The 23,091-nt window shown below is 44.9% G+C and overlaps 1 protein-coding gene and 1 pseudogene across 1 annotated transcript; both read left to right on the plus strand.

Moving 5' to 3' along the window:
• The first annotated feature begins 7,548 nt into the window (after positions 1-7,548).
• Spink8 (serine peptidase inhibitor Kazal type 8 (putative)) lies at positions 7,549-20,740 on the plus strand. The gene is made up of 5 exons (XM_057768418.1): positions 7,549-7,615; positions 13,049-13,104; positions 14,621-14,742; positions 20,269-20,311; positions 20,720-20,740. Exons 1-5 carry the CDS (start codon positions 7,549-7,551, stop codon positions 20,738-20,740), a joined length of 309 nt encoding a protein of 102 aa, XP_057624401.1.
• LOC130873338 (60S ribosomal protein L26-like) lies at positions 20,727-21,255 on the plus strand (annotated as a pseudogene).
• The last annotated feature ends 1,836 nt before the right edge of the window (positions 21,256-23,091 follow it).

Below are 23,091 nucleotides of genomic sequence, written 5' to 3' on the forward strand. Positions count from 1 at the left end.
TGGCAATCTCAGGAGTGTCAGAGTGCGATCAAAATACGCCACAGCAGGGAAGTCATGGCAGTGGGAGCTCAATGCATCTGGTCCCATGACATCTGCAGTCAGGAAACAGAAAGAGATGAACGCTGTTGCTCAGCTTATTTCTTTTTATTCAGTAGGATTCTGGAAAATTGTGGCAATGGCTAAGAATAATGATTGGGAGCATCTTATCCCCAAGAGTAGGGACAATGTAGTTGTATCCGTTACGTTTCTATCGCTGTGACAAACACCATGACCAAAGCTGTGTGTAGAGAAGGAGCTTGTTTGGGCTTATGATTCCAGAGGGACAAAAGTATGTCATGGCAGGGTAACAGCAGTCATGGAAGCCTGAGCACCAAGCCCAAGGGCTCATGTCTGGAGCCATCAGCAGGAGGCAGAGAAAATAAAGAACTGGGAATGGCATGTGGCTTTGAAATCTCACAGGCTACCCACAGTGACATACTTCCCCCATCAAGACCACACCTTCTAAACCTACACAAAAAGCACCAATATCTGGGGACCAAGTATTCAAACAGCTCACCCTATGGGGGACATTCTCATTCCAACACTACAGTAGGAAACAAAGCCTCTTGGGGTTCTGTTTCTAAGACGTCAATTTAGAATCTTTCCTGTGGGTTCTTGGTGACTCTCCCAAACGAAAGTGACGACGATAGATAGATAGATGATAGACAAATGGTAAAGAGAGATGATGGATATTCTTTCCTGTGATTGACTAGAACCTGGCTACCTGTAAGTATGGAAATCCCCAATGCCTCTGTCATTTAAACCTCATATCAAATGACTGACTTGGATTAGATAACACTGAAGCAGTTTTCCAGGTCTGATTTTCTTGATACTTTTTGTTTGTTTGTTTTTTTGAGACAGGGTTTCTCTGTAGCCCTGGCTGTGCTGGAACCCACTCTGTAGTGCAGGCTGTAGCTTGAAGTTTCTGTCCCACCAGGTCTGCAGCCATTCAGTCCCACACAGAAGCTTATATTAATTATAAACTGTTTGGTCTCTTAGCTCAGACTTATTATTAACTAGCTCTTACAACTTAAATTAACCCATAATTCTTATCTGTGTTTAACCACATGGCTTTGTACCTTTTCTCAGTGAGACATTCTCATCTTGCTTCCTCTACATCAGGTTCCTCTACATCAGGCTGGTGTCTGCATCTCTCTGCCTTCCCAGAATTCTCCTAGTCTGGTTGCTCCACCTATACTTCATGCCTTGCTACTGGCCAATCAATGTTTATTAAACCAGTATGAGTAACAAATCTTTTTTTCTTTCTTTTTTTTTTTTTTTTGGTTTTTTGAGACAGGGTTTCTCTGTGGTTTTGGAAGCTGTCCTGGAACTAGCTCTTGTAGACCAGGCTGGTCTCAAGCTCACAGAGATCCACCTGCCTCTGCCTCCCGAGTGCTGGGATTAAAGGCGTGCGCCACCACCGCCCGGCCGAGTAACAAATCTTTACAGTGTACAAGAGCATTCTCCCGCAGCACCAGGCTGGTAGTCCAGGCTGGCATTGAACTCAGAGATCTGCCTACCTCTGCCTTCTAAATGCTGGGATTAAAGGGATGTGCCATCAAATTCCAGCAATTTTCCTGATTCTTGGTAATTACATAACAATATAATTTGCTTCATCAAAACATTAAATTTGAGTAATATTATTACATCACATAAAATTTTATTTTTAAAAATTTTTGCTGTAACATTTATGATGCCATGCCCATTTCAGAACAAAGATTTCCACCAACTCTCTTTATGCTGGCTTTCTTACGGATTTATTTGCACTGTAATAAGCTAAGCAAGTTCCTGGTTATCTCATGCCCGTGAAAACTGGTCAGGTAGCACTGGATAAGTTTCCTGTAACTGGAGCCCCCAGGGATGCACTGTGCTTCCTCCTTGGCCGCCACTTGCCTATTTGATTAAGCACACAGATAAAATGGAAATTGATGAGAACATGCAATGATCTAACTTGAAATTTTTTCATTATTACATTTATTTATTTATTTTGGAAGAGGGGGTTGGATGTGTGTGCCATAGTGCACTTGAGGAGGTCAGGGAACAATCTTTGGGGCTCAGTTCTCTTCTTCCACCATGGTAGATGCCTCTCCTAGGTATTGAACTCGGGTTATCAGGCTTGGTGTCAAGTGTCTTTATCCAGTAATCCATCTTGCTGGACTTAGGTTGTGTGTGTGTGTGTGTATGTGTGTGTGTGTAGAGATTGTATGTGTTTTTGGGGGTGGGAGGCCAAATGACAACTTTGAGGATTCGGTTCTCTCTTTCTGCCTTTTTGTGCATTTTGGACATTGAACTCAATTCACCAGGCTTACAAATACCTTCACCCTCTGAGCCATCATGACAGCCCAGGGCTCACTTAAAAAAAAAAAATGATGATTTGTTTCTTTGTTTTTCAAGACAGGGTTGCACTGTGTTGCCCTGATGTTCCTGGAACTCGCTCTGTAGACCAGGTTGGCCTTGAACTCACAGAGATCCTCCTGCTTCTACCTCCCAAGTGCTGGGATTAAAGGTGTGCACCACCACCGCCAGCCTTTTATTTTATGAGATTTGTTCATATGTATGTGTATGTACCACATGTGTGTCAGGTGCTCACAGAGGCCAGAGGAGAGCATAGGATGCCCTGGAACTGGAGTTATGAAGGGTTGTGAGCCACCATAGGGGTGCTGGGAACTAAATCCAGGTCCTCTACGAGAGCAATGAGTGCTCTTCAAAGCTGAGCCCTCTTTCCTGCTCCCAAATCCTACACTAGGGAAAGCAGATTCCGGGATCTGGCTGCCCAGCCAGCCATTCTACCTGGCAAGCTCCAGGCTATTGAAGACATTGTCTCCAAGTACAAGATGGAGGTGGGTGGGGCAGTGAGGGTGAAGGGATTGCTCAGTGATTAAGAATACTTGCTACTCTTGCAGAGGACCTGGGTTGGTGCCCAGCACCCACATGGCAGCTCACATCAGGCTGTAACTCAGCTCCAGGAAATCCAGTGCCCTGTTTTGGCACCCATGTATACTGTTGTCTGTAGTGAATATACACACATGCAGGCAAAACACTCATATATGTGAAATAAAAAAACCATAAATCTTCAAAACAAGATGGATAGTATCTGAGGAATAACACTGAGGTATTCATTTATACACTTGCCCATGTGTGTGCTTATGCACACACATGCATCCACATACATACACACACGTGTATACACAAAGATTCTATTAGGCAATTTTAGAAATGTTAAGTTAATGCTTCAATAAGGAAAGCCTACAAGCTCCAGGCCAGGTGGGGATGCATCAGACCCTCCCTCAAAATCTCCTCCCCCAAAAGATGAATATGTAGCGCGAGTTCTAATAAGTCTTAATAATAAAAGACCGGAGTTACATATAGGGGAAAATGCTCTGCCTCTGCCTCCCAAGTGCTGAGACCAAGGCACACACCACTACACCCCTGGCTTGTACTTCTTTATACTTTTGAACGTCACAGCTCACTGTCTTCACTGCCAGGAACTGTCCTCTGGGACAACACCTACCTCCTGCCAGTCTTGCTATTTCCTCATCACCTAAAAGCTCAGCCAGTCAGCCAGTTTCTCAGAGCAACCGCGGGAGCCACAGCAGGTAACGTGAACTACCAATTGGCAACTGTTTTAGAATGAAAGAGTTGTTTTATTATTCACTTTTACTCAGGGAAGTCCTGGGCTGAAATTATCCAACTAGACCATTTGTCTGGGAAGTGTGCAGGATGAAGAGAGTAGCAAAATGTACTGGATACCGAGAGTAGCATGTGCTCTAGCCGTCTCTATAGTGCAAGTGAGCCTTTGCTACCAGCTCTCTGGTTTCATTTTGGGAATTTCACTGGTCACTAACTATGAACACCAGAACAATGCATGATCAAAGTTTAAGTGTGGCAGTGAGTGTCTGGGATTCTGTCTCTTTCTTTTCTTACCATCTGTTGACTTACAGGTCACACCCCAGAGGCAACTGCAACATTAGAACAGTTCATTGAAAACCTCTTGGCACTTATTTTTTCATTTCACAAATATTATTAGCCATCTCTGGTATCTTATTAATTTTGGGTTTAAAAATCAGTTTCTTTCTTTTGTTGTTAAACAGTGATATATATATTATATATATATATAATATTACATATATACAGTTGTATTTAATAATGTGTAAAAGGTCGTCCTTGGGCACAACAGCACATTCCTTATTTAGCCATAGGCGGTGTGTCTGGAGGTCTCTTCCCATGTTTCAGAGCTGTGTCTGAGCCTTGTCATCATGCTGCAGAGGGCTGGGCCTTTGCTGTAAGGCAGTTGTCTCCACAGTTCTTTCCCTCCGGGCTGGCGTGACCTGCTCACTTTACAGTAAACGGGGATAGAAAACAGGTTTCAGTCTCCTCTTCCATGCTCCAAATGGGGCTTCAGAGCAAACACTAGGAATTTTCCTCAGAAATGGGCCCCATAAAAATTTACCTTAGCTCCCATAAAGTCTGTTGAAATCACACTACCCTTACTCCGTATATCACAGCGTTGACGTTACTGTTTCTAGTCCAGCCTGGGAATTCTCACTGCCAATGTGATTTCGGCCCCCTTTCTCCCTTCTGCAGGGTCTGAGGGATGGGGACCCAGTTTTTGTCGCTGTTTTGGAAGGCAGTTCCTGCGGATGCGCTGCAGTGACTGTCACCTTGCTATGCAGTGTCCATGGCACACTGTTCCTAAGGAAGCCACTGATCGGGAAAAACCGCACGCTCCATTAGAACTTCATTGCTCACAGGTTAAAAACCCCATCTTGCGTTAGAACTTCATTGTTCATAGGTTCCCAGCAGGGTATGTGTGTTTAGTGAGTGGCATACGATCATCTGTTTGAATGGAAGGAGGCGTCTTGTGCCTCTCAATGCAACAAAAGTTGCTCTACTTCTGGCTACAATCAGACGACAGACAACAGTCTGAACACTAACGGTCTTCAATATCCTTTAGAATTTCTCTTGCCTAACACCACTCCGCCATTCCTTTTAGCCAATCTGACACCAAAAGAGAAACTAATAGGCTACTCCCCCATGCACCTATTCTGTCCTCTGAAAACAAAGTTGAGAATGGAAAAACAAAGAAAACTTCTTGGAGTTTTGTTGCTCTTACAGAAGCACTCAGGAAGTCTGTCTAAAACCACAGAAACATAAAAATATAAGCCTGTGCTCACAAAGAGGCGGGCTTAAGGAATCTGCTTAGATAAATTGCTGGGGAGGCACTGGAAAAGCTGGCAAAAGAAGACACGGATATTGGATGCAGACCTGTAATCCCATACTGAGGCAGGGGGATTATCAGCCTGAACTACAAATGAGTTCAAGGTTAGCCTGGGCTACAAAGAGAGACCCTGTCTCAAAGCAAACAAATAAACAAAAAGCTGCAGTAATGGCTAGGATGTGATTTGGGGTATATGAAAAAGGGTGAGTGACCAGAAAGACTGACAAAACCAGGCTAAAAAGAGGTTCCATAGACATTTATCGTACGGGGCCACTGAACTATAGTTACGCCATCTTGCGGAAATATTCCTAAGAATACTGTCATGATTACTGTCCTATAGATGTGAAGAAATGCTATGATCAAGGCAGCTCTTATAAGCTGCTGCTTCGAAGCCAAAGTGATGTTTAGATGTGAAGTGAAACTTTAATTGTCGAAGAAGGCAAATAATAAGGAAGGTTGATCCGATGATTACGTGAAGAGGACAAAGCATTTAACTGGAACTTGTGTAAGCTCCCACGATTATGGGGCCAAGGTCACCTGACATGGCCACAAGGAATGAAATCAGACCAGGCTGGAGGGGCCACAGCACAACTGAGGCTGCGACAGTTTTATTGAGAGCAATCAGACTTTTTGTACCTTTATCAGAAACAGAATATAATGGCGATTGCCAGGATCAATACTGTTACAGTTGCCAGGATACTATGAAGTTTGCAAGTCACACAGGGTACACAAGATTAATGTTTAATACCAATTTCCCCATCACGTTTCCGTGCTCCCTTGACTTCAAGGGAGCACACAGAGAAACACAAAGTGGCCTGAACGCTTCACTGCCTGAGGGAGCGCATCGATCTCACGGGACCTGGAAGGCACATTCTGCCCCAGGAGCCACGGGCTCTAACCTGAAAAACCTGTGACACACGCCTCTCAGGACAGCTAGGCCAACCCAGCTCCATGGTTCCCTCCAGACTTGCTTACGAGTTCAGAGATTTAGGCTATTTTCATCACGGCAGGGAGCATGGGGTAACATAGGTAGACATGGTTGAGGTAGAACTCTCTTGTCTGCTGCCAGCCCCCAAATAATGACACAGAGACTTATTATTAATTATGAAAACTTGGTCTTTAGCTTATGTTGTTCCAACTAGCTCTTATGACTTAAATTAACCTGCTTCTATTCATCTGTGTTCTGCCAGGTGGCTTTTACCTCTTTTCCATTCTGTGCATCTGACTTGCTCCGCATCTTGCTGGTGTCTCCCTAGATTCTAACCCTATGAGGTCCTCTCTCTGCCCAGAAGTCCCACCTAACTTCTCCTACCTAGTTATTGGCTTTTTATTAAACCAATTGCAACACCATGCCTCACACAGTGTAAACAAACATCCTACAACACATGGTACTGGAGACAGAGCTGAGAATTCTACACTGGGCTCCTCAGGCAGCAGGAAGAGAGCAACATTGGGCCTGACTTGGGCTTTTGAACCCTCAAAGCCCACCCCCAGTGACACATGTCCTCAAAACAAAAACACCTACTCCAACAAGGCCACACCTCTTAATCCTTCTCAAGTATTGCTAATCCCTGGTGACTAAACATTCAAATATATGAGCCTTTGGGGCCATTCTTATTTAAACCACTGTAACAGGGCCCCAGACTTAGGAGACCCTGAGATCTTAGCACAACTGACTCCATGATGGAAGTACTGTTTAGGCTGTAAAACTCAGCATGTAGCGAGTACGACCTGCCAAAACTAAAACAAAGGTCTAATCCATTGACGTCCATAGCTATGGGAAAGTCTCTAAAAGTACTAACCTTGTTTTTTAGCTTCTGTGGTTTGGTTTTATGCAGGAGTTAAAATGGAGAGTTCTTGGCAAGCAATTGGTGAGGGGGCATCCAGGGTGGTCTGCTTCTCTGACACAGGGGCTGATGTCATCTGTATGACACGGGACGTCCTGGTTCTGTGACTCTAACGCTACCAAGTAGAATGACTTATGACATGTCGCTGCAGTTCCTGTTGCAGCGAGGGTGCTTCCGCAGCTGCTTATTGGGATGCAGAAGGCCTCTCTCCCTCGGAGAACAGCTGCTGTTCTCTACACTCGAGGACCAGGGACATGGAGAAGCCGCTCTCCTCCAGGATAGAGATGATAACATTCCCTGGCGTTGTCTTTACCCCTGGGGTTGCTTCAGGCAGGAGTGTCTTCCACTGCTGAAGCCACTGCAAGCTGGAGAGCAAAGCCGGACCTGCCTTCCTTGTTGCTGTCATCCAGTGACTGTGCTTCCTTCCACAGGTCTTCTCTCACCATGAAGGCGACCTTCTCAGCTGCTCTCCTTGTTCTAGCCATCTCAGCGTGGACTTCCTTTGCAGTTGGTGAGTTACATGTTCTTGCTCTGTCCACATTTTCTGCAGTCGATTTAACCTATGGAAAAATTAGCGGTGCAAGTGCCATGTAGAGCCATTCATTCATTCATGTGCAGTGTTGGAGACCAACATAGAGCCTGCGTGCACTGTCTAAGCGTTGTGCCATGGAGCTACGTCCCCAGTCACCTTTTAGATTTATTTGATCATTCATTCCTCATGGTACTGATGAAGCTGAAATCCAGAGAAAGAAAGGAGTCAAAACCTGCAGTTGAATCCCAGCCTTTCAAATCCAGAACCACTGACTTTTCCAATACTAGGTTATCAAGAGGACATTCAGCCCTAGGAAGCATTCATTTCCGTGGTTCGTATCTGTACATATCTCAAACCCAAAAAGAGCTTCAGTAGGCTCTGAAGAAGGGGATTCTGATATTCTTCTGGTTAATGATTGACCTTTTAATTTTAAGATTTATTTATTTATTATGTATACAGTGTTCCGTCTGCATGTATGCCTGCACACCAGAAGAAGGCACCAGATCTCATTACAGATGGTTTTAAGCCACTATGTGGTTGCTGCGAATTGAACTCGGGACCTTTGGAAGAACAAGCAGTGCTCTTAACTACTGAGCCATCTCTCCAGCCCCCGTGATTGACCATTTTTAAGCAAAAGCGGCATTCACAGTTAACTGTAGAGTTGAGGACCCTTATGCATTCTTTTCCTATTTAAGATCCCCAGTGCCTCATTCATCTTTAGTCTCATATTTTCCATAGCTACTTTCTCCCAAACTGACCTTTCTCCCGCAAGGTTCACACCTTTAAAAACTTTGTAAAAAACCTGAGTGTTGCTGGGCGGTGGTGGCGCAGGCCTTTAATCCCAGCACTCAGGAGGCAGAGGCAGGCGGATCTCTGTGAGTTCGAGGCCAGCCTGGTCTACAAGAGCTAGTTCTAGGACAGGACAGGCTCCAAAGATACAGAGAAACCCTGTCTCAAAAAAACAAAAAAAAAAACAAAAAAAAAACAAACCTGGGTGTTGGGGGAAGGCAACTTGTCTCTTCCCAGCCGTTTAGCCCCAAAATAATCACACAGAAGCTGTATTAATTAAATCACAGCTTGGCCCATTAGTTCTAGCTTCTTATTGACTAACTCATATATTAATTTAACCCATTTCTATTAATCTGTGTATTGCCATGTGGCTGTGGCTTACCTGGTAAAGTTCCGTCTGGCTTCGATGGGGCTACATGGCTTCTCTCTGACTCCGCCTCCTTTCTCCCAGCATGCCATTTGGTTTTCCCTATCTAGTTCTGTTCCCCTATAGCTCTGCTATAGGCCCAAAGCAGTTTCTTTATTTATCAATGGTAATCAGAGCATACAGAGGGGAATCCCACATCACCTGAGAATGGTTATTCATGCTTCCCAGGGACCTGACTACTGTTGCTGCATGGGTCAAACAAGCCCTATTCTGCCACCCATAGAAGGAGTGACCCTGTCACATAGTTGACATCACATATATCACATATATATTTCTCTTCCTGGTCACACAGCATAAGCCACATACTAAAAGTATTGACTAAGCCTGTTTCTTCACAATGCAAAGCCTCCCTTTCCCTCACAGACAGACACTGACTAAGCCTGTTTCTTCACAATGCAAAGCCTCCCTTTCCCTCACAAACACTGAAGCTTCTTGCTCAGATCTTCAGACCGCCTCTGTGTCCGCAGATTGTTGGGGTGTTAATAAAGCTCTTTCAGGCAGACAGCAGTGATGCATGCCTTTAATCCCAGCACTTAGTAGGCAGAAACAGGTGTATCTCTGTGAGTTCGAGGCCAGCCTGGTCTACAGAGTGGGTTCCAGAACAGCCAGGGCTACGCAAAGAAACCCTGTCTCAAAAAACAAAGCAAACAAAATCTCTTTCCTGAAAAACAATTCAACTCAGCTTCTCCCACCTGCACCTTCTTCCTTCCCCCTCACTCCCATATAAAGTTTTAGATTAAATAGTCATGTAATTATTTAACATTGTAAGTAAATATAGAAGAATCATAAATGGTTAATTATCTAATAATCCCAGTTGAGTCACACATCTTTAAATCATGTACTATGGTTGCTGAGATATTAGCTCCTGCTGGTGGTGCATAGCATCCACGGAGCTCATCAGACTAAGAGTTCACACTGCATGCAGAACTGCACGGCCACCACCAAGACAGTTTGGGAATAGGTGGCGCCAGCTGTTATCTAGATGGGTGCTATAATTTGTTTGTTTTGTTTTGGCTAGATGGGTGTTATAATTTGTTTGCTTTGTTTTTTTGTTTTTTGTTTGTTTTTTTTTTGTTTGTTTGTTTTTTGAGACAGGGTTTCTCTGTGTAGCTTTGGAGCCTGTCCTGGAACTCGCTCTGTAGACCAGGCTGACCTCAAACTCAGAGATTTGCCTTCCTCTGCCTCTGGGATTAAAGTGTACATATGATTGCAGACATGTGGTCAAACCTTCCTTTCTGGGACCACCAGTCCACAAATAATGACATAAAGACATTATTCATTAAGAATGTTTGGTCGTTTGCTTAACGTATTCCCAACCAGCTCTTATAACTCAAATTAACTCGTTTCCATTAAGCTATGTTCTACCATGTGGCTTTTCCTTCTCTTCTGTTCTATACATCTGACTCGTTCTGCATCTCATGGCATGTCTTGTGAACCTAGATTCATCTCCAGTTCCTCTCTCTTTCCCTGGAAGCCCCACCTATTCTCTCCTGCCTAGCTACTGGCCATTCAGCTCTTTATTAAACCAATCAGTAGGTACCTTGGCAAAGAGACCTCTTCACAGTGTACAAGATTATCCCACAACACAAAGATGCTTTGGATTGAGTGTGTAAGGTAATGGAACTCAGCGTCTTTTTATGGCACTCAGTATTAGTATTACAGACAACTTATAAGTTAAAATGTATTTTCCTAAACAACTAAAGAAAATACAAGTGGGGGGTTTGAGGGTGGCTCAGTTGCTGGAGTGCTACCCTAGCATGCACAACGCCCCAAACTCCATCCCTAGCACCACACACACTGGGCATTGAGGCGCACATCTGAAATACTAGCACTCAGGAAGTAGAGGCAGCTGGCTTAAACGTTCAAGGTCACCCTGGAAGACACACTAAGCCTAGACCATGTAAGACCCTGAAGAAAGAAGAAGGAGGCAGGGCAGGCCATCTAGGAGAACAAATGGAACTAGCTGTCAGAGGAGAGGAGGAAAGAAAAAGGATGGAGGGTACAGGGAGGGATGTTGTCAAAGAACTTCCCTTTGATATTTATTTTATTTGCATGAATGTTTTGCCTGAATGTGTGTATGTGGGAACTGGCACTGTTTGAGCACTGCTTTCATACGTGCACTGTGTTTGTGCACTGCTTTCATACGTGCACTGTGTTTGTGCACTGCTTTCATACATGCAGTGTGTTTGAGCACTGCTTTCATACGTGCAGTGTGTTTGAGCACTGCTCTCATACGTGCAGTGTGTTTGAGCACTGCTCTCATACGTGCACTGTGTTTGAGCACTGCTCTCATACGTGCACTGTGTTTGTGCACTGCTCTCATACGTGCAGTGTGTTTGAGCACTGCTTTCATACGTGCAGCTTTCATACGTGCACTGTGTTTGTGCACTGCTTTCATACATGCAGTGTGTTTGAGCACTGCTTTCATACGTGCAGTGTGTTTGAGCACTGCTCTCATACGTGCAGTGTGTTTGAGCACTGCTCTCATACGTGCAGTGTGTTTGAGCACTGCTCTCATACGTGCACTGTGTTTGTGCACTGCTCTCATACGTGCACTGTGTTTGTGCACTGCTCTCATACGTGCACTGTGTTTGTGCACTGCTTTCATACGTGCAGTGTGTTTGAGCACTGCTTTCATACGTGCACTGTGTTTGTGCACTGCTTTCATACGTGCACTGTGTTTGAGCACTGCTTTCATACGTGCAGTGTGTTTGAGCACTGCTCTCATACGTGCAGTGTGTTTGAGCACTGCTCTCATACGTTCACTGTGTTTGAGCACTGCTCTCATACGTGCACTGTGTTTGAGCACTGCTCTCATACGTGCAGTGTGTTTGAGCACTGCTCTCATACGTGCACTGTGTTTGTGCACTGCTCTCATACGTGCACTGTGTTTGTGCACTGCTCTCATACGTGCACTGTGTTTGTGCACTGCTCTCATACGTGCACTGTGTTTGTGCACTGCTCTCATACGTGCACTGTGTTTGTGCACTGCTCTCATACGTGCAGTGTGTTTGAGCACTGCTCTCATACGTGCAGTGTGTTTGAGCACTGCTCTCATACGTGCACTGTGTTTGAGCACTGCTCTCATACGTGCACTGTGTTTGAGCACTGCTCTCATACGTGCAGTGTGTTTGTGCACTGCTCTCATACGTGCAGTGTGTTTGTGCACTGCTCTCATACGTGCACTGTGTTTGTGCACTGCTCTCATACGTGCAGTGTGTTTGTGCACTGCTCTCATACGTGCAGTGTGTTTGTGCACTGCTCTCATACGTGCAGTGTGTTTGAGCACTGCTCTCATACGTGCACTGTGTTTGAGCACTGCTCTCATACGTGCACTGTGTTTGAGCACTGCTCTCATACGTGCAGTGTGTTTGAGCACTGCTCTCATACGTGCAGTGTGTTTGAGCACTGCTTTCATACGTGCACTGTGTTTGAGCACTGCTTTCATACGTGCACTGTGTTTGAGCACTGCTTTCATACGTGCAGTGTGTTTGAGCACTGCTTTCATACGTGCAGTGTGTTTGAGCACTGCTCTCATACGTGCACTGTGTTTGAGCACTGCTTTCAGAGGCCAGAAAAAGGTGTCAGGCGCCCTGGAACTGTAGTTACGGATGGTTATGAGCCACCCTGTAGGAGTTGAGAACTGACCTTGGTTTTCTGCCAGAGTAATACGGGCTTTTAACTGCTGAGCCATTTCTCCAGCCTCACAGAGTATGTAAAAATGTCATTATGAACCCAGTACTGCATAAAATGAATATATACAAATTTTAAAAATGTTAAAAATGATGAGGGCTGGGTGGTAGCGGTGCACGCCTTTAATTCCAGCATTTGGGAGGCAGAGATAGGCGGATCTCTGTGATTTCGAGGCCAGCGGTAGTCTACAGAGCGAGTTCCGGAAATGGGCTCTAAAGCTACACAGAGAAACCCTGTCTTAAAAAACCAAAAAAAAAAAAAAAAAAAAAAAAGACAAGAAACTTAAAGCTTTTGGAAAGTTATTTACCCATGAAGCATGAAGGGGATGGCCTCCTGACTCTCTTCATTCCTGTAGAGGCCAGCCTGTGCTAAAGGGGAACCCTGGGCTCAGATGATGGAATGGGATGCTCTTGAATGACAGGCAAAGCCATTGTCACCTAGCCTTTTCCCTGAGGTCACAGACAGGGCAATAACTGTCCCATGTGTATGCTTTTGTCTTCCAGATTTTCCTCTCCCTATGAGCCCTCGCGTGACCGATGAGGTCTTCCGGGAGACAAAGGTGAGCTCCACTTCCCAGCTTCCCAAGAATAGGAATGGAGAAGTCAGCTTCCCTCCCAGGTCCCCGGGAGGTGGAGAGCAGGAGGGGCTGGCCTGGGAACACCATGGTCATAAGAGAGTCCCAGAGTGTGTGCAGCTCATTTGGTTGTCCCTGGGAGCTCTTCCTACACATTACTTCAGTCTGTAAGCCTCCTGTAATAACCACCTCTAAATGCATGAGTAAGTCATGGTTCAGACTCAGGTTGGCCCCAGTCAGGTGGCAGTAGTGCATGCCTTTGATCCCAGTACTTGGGAGACAGAGGCGAGGCGAGGCTGGCGGATCTCTGAGTTCAAGGCCAGTCTGCTCTGCAGAGCATTCCAGGACAGTCAAGGCTACACAGACAAATCCTGTATTGAAAAACAAAAACAGAATTCAGGTTGGTCCCACGCTGCTATGGACATCTTTCCGTGGTGACCCAGGACGTGCGTATGCCACCCTCACTCCAAACCCCGTGATGCCTTCTCTGTCAACTCTACATCTTAACCTTGATGTGACAAGCTTGAGCACACTGCCGTGTAAGGCACAGACTGTAAGTCATTCACCAATGCTCATAAGCAATTCCAATGTTTTCAGGCATGGTGGCACACACTGTTAGTCCCAGGACTGAGGAGGCACAGGTGGGGGGTTCTCTGTGAGTTTGTGGCCAGCCTGGTCTACAGAGTGAATTCCAGGACAGGCACCAAAACTTCAGAGAAACCCTGTCTCAAAATAAACAACAAAACAAAAATAATAATAAAATAAAAAATAAAGCAAAGCCATCTGGAGAGATGGCTCAGCAGTTAAGAGCACTGGCTGCTCTCCCAGAGGACCCAGGTTCAATTCCCAGCACCCACGTGGCATCTCATGTAACTCCAATTCTGGGGTATCTGATGCCTTTATTCCAAATACACATAAAATAAAGTTAAATATTTTTCTAAACAAGGAGAAAAACAACAAAAACAAAATTGAAGGAAGAAATCTCCAATTTTAGAAATTATTTTTTTCTTAAAATTTTATTTTAATTTATGTGTGTCTATACGGATGTATGCCACATATGTATAGGTAGGCGCCCATAGGAGCCAGAAGAGAGTCCTGGATAGCCTAGAGCTGGAGTTAGAGGCAGCTTTGAGCCATCTCATATGGGAGCTGGGACCCGAACTCTGTTCCTCTAGAAGAGCAGCCAGTGCTGAGTCGCCTCTCCGGCTCCAGAGATGCCTGTTTGGAAAGACATTTCCCAGCTCTTGCTCTCGGTACCATAACGCTCACACTTTGTAATCTGTCCAACAGAGACTTCTTCCTCAGAAGGACCTGGTGGGAGGCTGGGGAATGCACATCTACAGTCATGCAGGTGTCAATGGCAAGGACCAGGAGAAATGCGGAGAATCCGAAGCCTGTTGTCTAAACTCCTGGCCCCGTGTTCCTTGCGCCATCCCTGCCCGTTACCTGTAACAAAGGACCTGGAGGGAGGTGATGGCAGCAGTGTTGTGTCTCACTTCAGGACTTGTGCAACAAGAACGTCAGGAAATGCTGGATGCTTTCCTACTTCAAGCCCAATGAGCCTATATGTGCCAGTGACCAAGTCACCTACGGCGGCGAGTGCCATCTCTGCTCCAGAATTCTGTAAGTCTCCATTTGTTATCCCTGCCTCAGCCATTAGCTCTTCTCTCTTCCATTAGCCCCTCCCCCACTACTTGCTTCTCCATTTCTTCCCTTTCTCCTCCTGCTCCCCAAAGCTGAATGGGATTCCATGTCAGCAATGCACAAACAGCACGCCACAGAGGTCAGAGTGCAGTGTCTGGTGCAGACAAAGACCAACTGGAGGGAACACAGTAGCAAGCAGGTGCAGCATTCACACCATGTGACCTGTGACCGTAGCCCAGTTGGCTCACCTGGCCAGAGAACAGCCTGGAGAGGAGAGAGGCCGGTGAGATGGCTCGGCAGGTGAAGGCCCTTGACACGGAGCCTGAGACTGGAGTTTGAGCCGTGGTGGAAGGACAGGTCCTACACCCCAAAAGTTGTCCTCTGACCTCCACATAGTACCACAGCACACACAGACCCATACATACACACAAGCACACATATGTACATACAATCTGATGAAAACAGTTCTTAAAGAAGGGGAGGATGAAGGGAGATGGCAAAAAAGGAGGAAGAGGAAGAAAATGGAGAGAAGGAAGGGGAGGAAAATGGGGAGGAAGAGAGTGGGGAGGAGGAGGAGGAAGTTGGGTAAGGAATTTCCCCCAATGAATGGTTTATTGCTCTTTAAATGAATATTATTCCCCAAAACAACTTTTTTATAAAAGATTTATTTATTTATTATGTATATAGTGTTTTGCCTTCATGTATGCCTACGGGCCAGAAGAGGGCACCAGATCTCATTACAGATGGTTGTGAGCCACCATGTGGTTGCTGGGAATTGAACTCAGGACCTCTGGAAGAGCAGTCAGTGCTCTTAACCTCTGAGCCAACTCTCCAGCCCAAAACAACTTTTTTTTTTTTTTTTTTTAATGTTTATCCTGTCAGTGGTTTAGTTTAAGGCCAATGACATTTAGCTTTTGGTAATGCCTGTGCAAAATGCCCAACTCTTTGGTCCAAGGCACAGAAGTCTGCATTAAGGAACCTACAAACAGAAGTGGGGGAATTCTCTCACAGAAGCTGTTTTCTTGAGGAAGGAAATCCATATCTTGTGCAATATTCCCCAGTTAAGCCAATATCTTTTGTTTGTGTGTTTGCTTTTGGGGGTTTTGTTTTGAACACAAGGGTTTTTTGTGTAGCCCTGGCTATCCTGAAACTCACTTTGTAGACCAGGCTGGCCTCGAACTCTGTTGTCTTCTGCCTCCTAAGTACTGGAACTAAAGGCGTGTGCCACCACTGCCTGGTCCCCAGTATCTTAAGAGAAAAGAAGAATAACATGAGACTGGTCAAACATTCACCCTTGTTTTAGTCTTCTTTAAGAAAAAGAAAGCCGGGCGGTGGTGGTGCACGCCTTTAATCCCAGCACTCGGGAGGCAGAGGCAGGCGGATCTCTGTGAGTTCGAGGCCAGCCTGGTCTAGAAGAGCTAGTTCCAGGACAGGCTCCAAAAGCTACAAAGAAACCCTGTCTCAAAAAAAAAAAAAAAAAAGAGAAAAAGAATAATCTTGGTCAGTATGAGAGATGTTTGGTCAATAGGAATCAGCCTTGTTTGATGTTCTTGGTTGTATAAATAAGAAAGCTTACACAAAGAGCCCATAAAGAGTTATAAAGCACATTTGTATGTCAGCCTCAATGACTGGCACAGATAACTGCCAGTTACAGAGCAGAGGGCCGGGAGGGGGGAGGGGCACAGCACCACAAACCATATGCAAACTCACTTCTGCTAGAGTAAACAAAATTAGGGATTGGGGAAATGGCTCTGTGGGGAAGTGTTTGTGGCCCCAGCATGAACCAGAGTTAATGCCCACCACCAACACGAGGAAGCCAGGCTTGGCTGCTTGCATGCCTGCAACCCCAGGGCTATGGGGGCAGAGACAGGAGGACCACTGGTGCCTGTCAGCACCAGCCGAGCTCTAGGATCAGTGAGAGGTCCTATCTCAAGGGAATATATAGAACAGGCTGTCTCCTTTGGTCTCCACATGTACACACAGAAGCAGGTCCCTGTACACACACATGTGTAGACAGAACACACATCCATCACACACACGTCTACACAAGCACTAAATAAACAAGTAAATTCTTTTCTTGACCTGTGGATACAGTACAGTGGTAGAACTCTCCCTTGGTATATGTGAGGCCCTATGTTCCACACCCCAACCATTCAATGTGTCATGATGTGCATCTGTGATCCCAGCACTGGGGAGGCAGAGGCAGGGAGATCTCTGTGAGCTAGAGGCTAGCCTGGTCTATGTAGGAAACTCTAGGCCAGCCAAAACTGCATAGTGAATCCATCTCAAAAAACAAACAAAATAAAAAATAAGTATAATAAAATATTTTCTCTGGTTGGTGCCGACACACACTTTTAATCCCAGCACTCACGAGGCAAAGGCAGGTCTCTGAGTTCAAGGCCAGCCTGGTCTACACAGTGAGTACTAGAAGGCCAGTGCTACACAAAGAAACTCTCTCTCAAAAAAGTTAATTAATTAATTAATTAAAATATTTTCTTAGCAGCTTCCCTGAGATTGCAAATAAACTTTATAGCAATCCAATCTGCATTTACAGCAATTATAGATAAAGATGTTAACTGAGCATGGTCATGCATGCCTTTAATCCTAGCTCTTAGGAGGCAAAGGCAGGAGGATCTCTGAGTTCGAGGCCAGCATGGTCTATAAAGTGAGCTACAAGACACTAGGGCTACAAAGAGAAACCTTGTCTTAGAAAAAGAAAGGAAGTAAAGAAGGAAGGAAGGAAGGAAGGAAGGAAGGAAGGAAGGAAGGAAAGAAGGAAGAAAGAAAGAAAGAAAGAAAGAAAGAAAGAAAGAAAGAAAGAAAGAAAGGAAGGAAGGAAGGAAGGAAGGAAGGAAGGAAGAAAGGAAGGACGGAGAAAATAGTATATATTCCCTCGTTCTTTAAGTGATCACTGCTATACAAACTATACCTTTGCCCATTGCACACCAGTTAACACAGGCATAACTATGTACACCAGTTAACACAGGCATGAGTATTGTACATCCATTAACATAGGCATAACTATTGTATACCAGGTTAACTACTGCTATTTTCTTTTGATTCTGGAGAAAAAGGTGTACAAATAAAAAATACATTTCATTGTCTTTTCTAGCTTCGTAAGAGCTGCCCACTACTGGTTCTCTGTTTCTTTTTTGTTTGTTTGTTTGTTTGTTTTTCGAGACAGGGTTTCTCTGTAGCTTTGGTGCCTGTCCCGGAACTAGCTCTTGTAGACCAGGCTGGCCTCGAACTCCCAGAGATCAGCCTGCCTCTGCCTCCCGAGTGCTGGGATTAAAGGCGTGCGCCACCACCGCCGGTTCTGTTTCTTCATAGAGATTCAAGTTTGTCTGTTTCAGCTAACACAGGGTCTCATTTAAAAAAACAGTTGTAAGCTGCCCTCAGGTTGCTGTGGCCCAGCCTGGCCTCAGACTCATAGCCTCCTCCTTCAGCCTCCTGGGGGCTATTTACAAGTATGTACCACTACACTTGACTTTCTGTGTGTGAATTCAAGTTTCAGTCTAGAATCCTTTTGTTTAAAAAATGATCACATGTTATTTATTTAGGGAAGAGAGTTTGTACGTGCCACAGCGCATGCATGGAGGTCAGCAGTCTGCAGGAGCTGACTCCCTCCTTCCCATCTGTGCAGTTCCGGGGATAAGCTCAGGTTGTTGCCTTGGCAGCATGTGGGTTTACACGCTGCCCGTTTCAGCAACCCTGTTGAGAGAGTTTTGGTCCTCTAGGTTTTTTTTAAGCTTTTCATTTTTGAGAATTTTAAGCATAAGTCATATTTACATCCCTCTTCCCTCTCCAACTCCTGTGTATCTGTCTCCTCCCAAGTCCCTTTCTTGTACGTAAATGAGAGAACGGAGCAGACGCCATAGCAGGCTGCTCAGTCTTCTCTCAGAGATCAAGCCTCAATTTCAGTTTCCTGAGACTAAGCAAGCAGTTTCCGAGAGAGCCACGAACAAAGGGCAATTAATCACTGGTGCCCCTGACAATAGGGACAAGGGAGACAGGATGCTCCAAGCCTGGGCCATCAGTGAGTACCTAGGTCAGCCAGCCCCCACAGTCGGCACACACTGTTCCAGCCTCCACAGCAGCTCAAGGACAAAGCCCAGGACTTGTCCACCCCTGACCAGTCTCTGACTAGCTCTTGCCAATTAGAACACACTAATATGATGGCCACTTGCTTGAGCCAATCATATCTAAAGTGACCTTACTGCCCTAGGACCGTCCCTTGGCTGTGTTTAAAAGGAGTCTTGTGAGCTCCTCTCCGGGTCTTCGCCATCTTGCCTTTGTGTGGAATGGCAGCGCTGGAATAAAAACGCCCTTGCTGATCGCATACGAGGATGGTAGTTTTTTATGGAACTTCTCCAGGACCCTAACACACACACACACACACATACACACACACACACCCTACTTATGTTTGCTTATGTTTACTTGTGTTTAGGGCTGACAACTTGGGGTGGGATAACCTCTTAGGGCTTCTTCCTGGGGAGACCAATCCCCATCCTCGGGTAACTCATCATCTAGGGGTGGGGACTTGTGAGCCTCCCCCACCCACGTTGCCATGGTAACTGGTGCAGTCATCATGCAAGTCTTGTTTCCCAGCAATATGGTTACCTGAACCAGACTAGTTGGGAGACTTTTGGTCACAGATTTAATGTCTCTACTTGGAGGTCTCCTGAGCTGTTCCATTTCTTCACCAGACAGTTTAGATAATTGTGTTTCTGTGAAACTTTGAGTGTCATCGAGGTTCCCTAATTCATTGATACATGCATTCAGTGGTATCTTAATCTCTAAGATTGTTTTATTTGTTTGTTTGTTTGGTTTTTTTTTTTTTTTTTTTTTTTGGTTTTTCGAGACAGGGTTTCTCTGTGGTTTTGGAGCCTGTCCTGGAACTAGCTCTTGTAGACCAGGCTGGTCTCGAACTCACAGAGATCCGCCTGCCTCTGCCTCCCAAGTGCTGGGATTAAAGGCGTGCGCCACCACCGCCCGGCGGTTGGTTGGTTTTTTAAGACAGGGTTTCTCTGTGTAGCTTTGGAGTCTGGCCTGGAATGCACTCTATAGACCACACTGGCCTCAAACTCAGATCTGCTTGCCCCTGCCTCCCAAGTGCTGGGATTAAAGGTGTGCGCCACCCACTGCCCAGCAGATTGCTTTATTTTTAATTGTGTGTATGTGTTTGTGCACATACACACATGAGCATGATACATGTAAATACAGGTGCCTATGGAAGCCAGAAGAGGTCATTGGATCCCCTGGAACTAGAATGTAGGCTCATCCTCTTCTGACCTCCATGGATACACAGACATACATGCAGGCAAAACACACATACACACAAAATAAAAAGATACATTATATATAATGTATATATATACATTAATCCACTGTTATTAACAAAATATTTCTTGGCTTTGCCTAAGACGACCAAGAAAGAGTTGGTCATGGTTTATGGCATCTAACAGAACAAAAATAACCATTTCATAATATAATTTTTTCCAGATATGAAAGCAGAACCATAGTTAAAATGCATGATGGAGAATGTGTAAGTAAAATTACTCTTATTTTTTCATTTTTGAAAGTAGACCACAGATATTTAACAGCTCATTGTCAAGGATTTATGAACGTGAGTTGTGTATGTGTGTGCGGTTTCTGCATGAATATTTGGGTATGCACACACGAGTGTACATGTGGAGCCCGGAGCAGCTGCCAGGTATCTTTCTGTGTGTGACTTCTTGATTGCTCTCTGTCCTGTTGCCTTGAGACAGGATTCACCTGCTTCAGTTCCTCAATGCCACTCAGAGGGACACAAAGTCACGTCGAGGTTTTCACTTGGTACTGGGAATTCAAACTCAAGTCGTGTGTTTGTGTGGCATTTTCTCTTAGTCCCTGAGACATTTCACCAGCCACGGTTACCAGGGATCTGTAACAGCTGTTAAAAAAATCATCAAAGAGAACCGGAAGTCGCGTATAGACCTCTTTCCTCTTGCGGCCATCGCTGGATCGCAGCCGCCAAAATGAAGTTCAATCCCTTTGTGACTTCCGACCGGAGCAAGAACCGCAAACGGCATTTCAATGCACCTTCTCACATTCGGAGGAAAATCATGTCTTCCCCCTTTCCAAAGAGCTGAGACAGAAGTACAATGTTCGCTCGATGCCCATTCGAAAGGATGACGAGGTTCAGGTTGTCCGGGGACACTACAAAGGCCAGCAGATTGGCAAAGTGGTCCAAGTGTACAGGAAGAAATACGTCATCTACATTGAACGGGTGCAGCGAGAAAAGGCTAATGGCACAACTGTCCACGTGGGCATCCACCCAGCAAGGTGGTGATCACCCGGCTAAAGCTGGACAAAGACCGAAAGAAGATCCTGGAAAGGAAAGCCAAGTCTCGGCAAGTAGGAAAGGAGAAGGGCAAATACAAGGAAGAAACGATTGAGAAGATGCAGGAGTAGGGGCGTCTCATACAGTTTTCATTAAAGACTGCTTGAGTAAAAAAGTAAAAAAAAAAAAAAATCATCAAAATGCACAAAGGGAAAAGTAGTGGTAAAATAAATTCCACATATCTGTCATGCAGATTTTTGAAAATGGGCGTGGTGGCTTATGTCTTTCCTCTATTTTTATTTTTTTTTAATATTTATTTATTTATTATGTATACAATATTCTGTCAGTGTGTGTGCCTGCAGGCCAGAAGAGGGCACCAGACGTCATTACAGATGGTTGTGAGCCACCATGTGGTTGCCGGGAATTGAACTCAGGACCTTTGGAAGAGCAGGCAATGCTCTTAACTGCTGAGCCTTCTCTCCAGCCCTCTATTTTTCTTTGTGTTTGATGAAGAATTTACACAGACTTGGACATATTCTTTGCCCCAGCATTCTTCAGAGTGCATTGCTAATTTGGTCATTTCTTTATATAACTCCATTGCCATTAGTTCCTTAGCATCTTTTTTTATTATTATTATTTTTGTTTTTCGAGACAGGGTTTCTCTGTATATCTTTGACTGTCCTGGAACTCACTATGTAGTTGGCTAGCCTCAAACTCACAGAGATCCGCCTGCCTCTGCCTCCCAAGTGCTGGGATTAAAGGCGTGTGCCACCATGTTTGGTTTCCTTGCCATCTTCTAAAGGCATCTTCAAATGTTCCCAAACTCTAAAAAATGACAATTAGCCAATCTATAGCAAGGTCAGAATCAGCCTAGCAACTCAGAGAGATGCTGTGCATGGAGCGAGAGAATGGAAGGGAAGAGGGAAGCAGGGGAGAGAGGAAGACAGCTATTCTTAGACTAAAGAAAGAGAAATCCAGCATCCTGCCTATAGAGCTAGCCTGATACACAGAAAAACAGAAAATCCAGCATCCTGCCTATAGAGCTAGCCTGATACACAGAGAAACAGAAAATAAGTATATGTAACCAAGTCTAAAAACCAACAATAAGCTAAAAGAAATCTAAACCTACAAGCTTGATATGAGCAAACAGAAGATTCTGATGTCTTACCCTTGAGATTAGAGACAGGTCAAACAAGTTACCTCTGCTGTAAGACCCTGTTTCTAAAACATAAAATCAGAGACAGAGAGTGTGCACTTGGTTTTGTTCTCGGCCTAATTGTAAAAAGTGAAACCTGGGGGCTAGAGAGATGGCTCAGTGGTTAAGAGCATTGCCTGCTCTTCCAAAGGTCCTGAGTTCAATTCCCAGCAACCACATGGTGGCTCACAACCATCTGTAATGAGGTCTGGTGCCCTCTTCTGGCCTGCAGACATACACACAGAATATTGTATACATAATAAATAAATAAATATTTTTTTAAAAAAGTGAAACCTGTTCAAATGCTCTGGAATAACGGGACAAATTCAAATTGAAACAATAGTAAGATGCCAATTTCCTGGCTGCTGGAAAAAGTCAGAAGTCCGGGAAGTATCCAGCTGCTGGAGACAAGATGTCAGTATTCTCACAAGCTCTGGGAACAGTGAGGGCTTAATGTCACTGGGAGGACAAATCTCACATGTTTTAGACAATGCAACAAATGATGTACATATGTATCTTATGGACCAGAATTTCCAAACCTAGAAGATGGCAAAGAAATTTTCTCATAGTTTTGCAAAGTGACTTAGAAGTCTATGGCGGTGTTTATCATGGTGTGAAGCAAAAGAAAATGGATAAATGAATGAATGAATGGCAGTTCCTCCCCTCATAGACTTGCACAAGTTCCCTATCTATACGGCATACAACAGGAGGAGGGCTGGTCCTTACACCTATCCCCAGCCCTTTTTTCCCACCTAGTATCACACCCTTCATTTGCTGTTATCTCCTCCCCCAGCCCTCTCACAAGACC

The sequence above is a fragment of the Chionomys nivalis genome, chromosome 4, assembly GCF_950005125.1.
Source record: "Chionomys nivalis chromosome 4, mChiNiv1.1, whole genome shotgun sequence".
Taxonomy (NCBI): Eukaryota; Metazoa; Chordata; class Mammalia; order Rodentia; family Cricetidae; genus Chionomys; species Chionomys nivalis.

What these genes read in the sequence shown, in the direction of transcription:
- Spink8 (XM_057768418.1), top strand. Translation starts at nt 7,549, where the DNA reads ATGAAGGCGACCTTCTCAGCTGCTCTCCTTGTTCTAGCCATCTCAGCG. An exon ending in GTGGACTTCCTTTGCAGTTG is followed by an intron (nt 7,616 to 13,048) that starts GTGAGTTACATG and finishes TTTGTCTTCCAG; the next exon opens with ATTTTCCTCTCCCTATGAGC. An exon ending in AGGTCTTCCGGGAGACAAAG is followed by an intron (nt 13,105 to 14,620) that starts GTGAGCTCCACT and finishes GTCTCACTTCAG; the next exon opens with GACTTGTGCAACAAGAACGT.